The following is a 3,964-nucleotide window of genomic DNA, read 5'->3' on the forward strand; positions in this document are numbered from 1 at the left end:
AACAGGATTTATATAGTGCCAACATTATATGCAGCTCTGTACATTAAATAGGGGTTGCAAATTACAGATGAATACAAACAGTGAAACAGGAGGAGGAGGGAACCCTGCCCAGAAGAGCTTACAATCTAGGAGGCCATACCTCTCATTTATATTAAAGTGTCAGCCCATGAAATCACATAAAAAAAGCTTTTATCCTATTTCGCAGTCTCCGATTCGCCTCCTGTGCCATATTGATCCTCAGCTAACTCAATTAAATGTAAAATGACCACATCTCCATTTTAATGCACAACCCTAATGAGGTCTCATCAAAATCCTGATAGACCTAAAGGTGTCCCCACAGCTGAGCTCTATAATAGGAATATAGCAGTAAGAGAAGTGCAGATAGGCACGATAGCCAGTAGATGGCGCAGTGGAGCTATGACAAGAGGCAGTGTGCTGCTCCTGCAGGAAGGGAGCTGAGTCCCCTGTAAAGTCCTGGATCTGCTTCATCATTCTAAGAATATAAACACTGTACAATGACGAGGATAGAGAAGGGGGAGGAACAGATCACAGCTCAGCCTGAGCTTGTATGAGAAGCTGCTGCAGGACCAAAGCTGATTCCTGCATGTCTACAAAGGGGTTCCCTGCATCCTGCTCTCCTCCAACCATCTGCAAGCCTTTCTCTACTTTCACCTTTGCAATCTACAAAGCCTTTGAATCTTTCTTCTGTTTGTAAATATTTAGCTTCCTGTCCAAATTTTCTTGGAGAAGTTACAGAAAATGAGTCACATTATTGGGTCAGAGACCTAAAGGCTGCAGGAGAAGACCATAGAGCCAGCGCTACATAGGAGAATTTGGGATTCTTCTTTGGATCCTGCTCCAAGTTGCCTGGATGTGTGATATGATTGCAGGGCAGCCTGCTCAGAAGCTGAGCAAGATGAAAAAGTTAAGGAGAACTTTGTCAGAGAGCTTCAGCAGGATAGGTGAGTGATGTTGGGGGTTCTTCTGATGGTTGGCAGCTCTTAGCTATGCCTTGGCACACTTCCACCACTTTATGTATTGTCTTAGTGGTATGCATTGCGTAGATGTTGGATGTACAATGTGGGCTGGCATAGACTATCTGTACAGTTCTGGAGGTTACCAATAGTCCAGAAGTATAATGGGACCCTTTTCCACCAACCACCAATCAATCCTTGACCACCAGTATAACGGGACCCTTCTGCATCAACTACCAATCCATCCCTGACCACCATGATAATGGGACCCTTCTCCATCACTCCATCCCTCAAATTCAGTAAAATGGGACCCTTTTCTATAAATAACCAATCCATCCTTGATCACTAGTATAATGGGACTCTTCTCTACTATTCACCAATTCACCCATGACCACTGGTATAATGGGACCCTTTTCCACCAACCACTACTAATAACCACCACTACTACTAATCCATCCCTGATCCATCCCTGACCACCATTGTTATCCCTGATCCCAAAATACTGATTATTATTCATAATCAGTATTTTGGGACCCTTCTCCATAAATCACCAATTTATCCCGCACCACTAGTATAACAGGACTGTTCTGCATCAACTACCAATCCATCCCTGATCACCAGTATAATGGAACCTTTCTCCACCAATCACCAGTCCATCCTTCATCAGTAAAATGGGACCCTTTTCCATATATTACCAATCCACCCTTGACTACCAGTAATGGGACCCATTTCCACTAACCAACCACCGCTGACGAAAAGTGCAAATGGGGACTGACTTGACCATTACTGACTCTTTAATGTTCTCATGCATTAACCACCGCTATATTAGGACATATTCCACTGACCACCAATGCAGAGTAACTCTTTATGGTTTTCCATAATCGTTATTTCATTTCTTTTCTATTCATATGACCCCAGCTTGCTGTTCACACCATTGTCGATTGAATGGAAGATATAAAATGTATTAGCTAGAGTTCCGAATCATGACTAGCTGGGTACTATATATGGCTGACTAAATCTAATGAAGATTGCCCTAGATAATGTGAAGCTGAGCCTCCATGATTGGAAGGGTAAATTCCAATTTTACTTCCTTTCATGTTGTTTTGTAAAAGCAGGATATGATGGAGAACCACCTCAAAGTTCTCCGTGCAACAAATAGATAAATGATTCACTTTATTATCCTGCAAACCCCAATTCAGCTGGTGATGATGGGGTTCACCCTATCAATAGACTGCCATACTTTTCTTATGACAATTCTAGTTGGCTTTGTGTCATTCTTGTTCCAAGTCGGTGACTCAAATGATAAAAAGGGATAAAGATTTCCGAAAAATTCCCCTGACCCTTTTGATTGGCATTCTAGGTTGGTGACTCAGGGGAAACTATAGAAGGTCAGAACGTTTTGTGTTGAATGCAATGAATTAGCATTTTCAGGTGGAGATAACAACAATCATTATCCTCTTGGCACGGTTTACACCGATCCCACATAGTGTGGGCATAAACACTGGCTCGGTGGCGTGAAAGGAGCTATAGGAACTATGAAATCTCCAGCCGCATATTGAGATAAGTGATGATGTTTGTACTCCTACAACACCCCCACCCCTTCACCATCCAGGTTAAAGAGTTTCAGATGTTTTTGTTCTAATACAATTCTGTTTACTGGAATAAGTTGACAAATAGATAAATATATGGATATTCACTTAGAGTTTGGAAAGACTTTGCATATGAGGATAAGGACTGTGTGCATTGGCTGGTGGGGTGAAGTGTGAAAAAAAAAATTATATGTAACTCTTTATTCTTTTTACTACTTTTTTATTATTTTATTTAATTTATATCAAATATATTAATAAGCACTGTACAATACATAGGGTCTGCTGGTGACAATTCTTCATATATAAGTCCAAAGGAGAAGAAGAAGACACTGCCCAATTAAGCTTCCACTCCTGGAATAACAATTATGGGTCTTACTGCTACATTGTGGCAAATATAGAGATTCAGAGGATCATCATACAGAAATTTGGAGATTTGACCCCTTTTTGTAATCTGTGTGCATGCACAAAACGGATAGTTGTCTGTATTAAGCAATATTTTTATTAATCATAAAAACTTTGCATCACTTAATAAACCAACTTTCTTAAACCTCATATCACTGTTAAAATCTTAATTTTTTTGACATTAAAATACATGAAATGTGCAACACCTTTTGTGAAACAATTGGATGAGTACATGAAACTGTATTATTAATAAACAGGATTTATATAGCGCCAACATATTACGCAGCACTGTACATTAAATATGGGTTGCAAATGAATACAGACAGTGACACAGGAGGGGAGGATCCTGCCCCAAAGAGATTACAACTGTATGAAATTAGTCCCACTTTTTGACGCATTTCGCAGAGTGCTTCTTCTGGAACAATGCAGGATATCACAAAATACTGCAACGTATATAATTGGAAATATTCACAATTTATTAGCATCTGGTATCACCTATTGTATTTCATTACAGAAATTGTTATAAATAAAGTAATTTACTTGGGTATATAATCCCATGAAACCAATTAGGATTACCCATTCCTTTAATCCTTTTGCTGTCTATATTATATTGGGGCGACTGGATAAGAGGTCAGCTGTGCGTTGATAAAAAGTATTTTTTACTCTGCTGGTATTGGGTTGAATGTTTCACTTTTTTTATTCTGAGCGATATAAACTAAGAAGAGTACCGGTTAGCTATTTTTTTTGTTGCTATTGAAGTTAGAAAGTGACAGTTATTGAATGATTCTATTTGATGTCCTTCATTATTCTCCTTGCTAACGGATTGTGAATGATTGTACCTTGTCTATATTTATTTTCATGGAATTTTGGTGTAACATCTAATGTACAGCGCTGTGAATTTTGTTGGCACTAGATAAATCCTGTTTATTATTATTATTAATAATAATAATAATAATAATAATAATATCAAATTAATGAAATCTTCTCCATCTGTTTGTC

The 3,964-nt window shown here is 38.7% G+C and overlaps 1 protein-coding gene across 2 annotated transcripts in view; it reads left to right on the top strand.

The window, feature by feature from the left end:
• The first annotated feature begins 525 nt into the window (after positions 1-525).
• CDK14 (cyclin dependent kinase 14) overlaps positions 526-3,964 on the top strand; it is a 272,155-nt gene continuing 268,716 nt past the window's right edge. The window contains exon 1 of one of the 2 annotated variants that reach the window (XM_072412822.1): positions 526-962. In XM_072412822.1, the coding sequence (XP_072268923.1) occupies positions 872-962 (91 nt within the window). In that variant the 5' untranslated portion in view covers positions 526-871. The remainder of the gene's footprint in view (positions 963-3,964) is intronic. The other variant, XM_072412821.1, reaches the window with a different exon arrangement.

This window comes from Pyxicephalus adspersus, chromosome 5 (genome assembly GCF_032062135.1).
Source record: "Pyxicephalus adspersus chromosome 5, UCB_Pads_2.0, whole genome shotgun sequence".
NCBI lineage: Eukaryota > Metazoa > Chordata > Amphibia > Anura > Pyxicephalidae > Pyxicephalus > Pyxicephalus adspersus.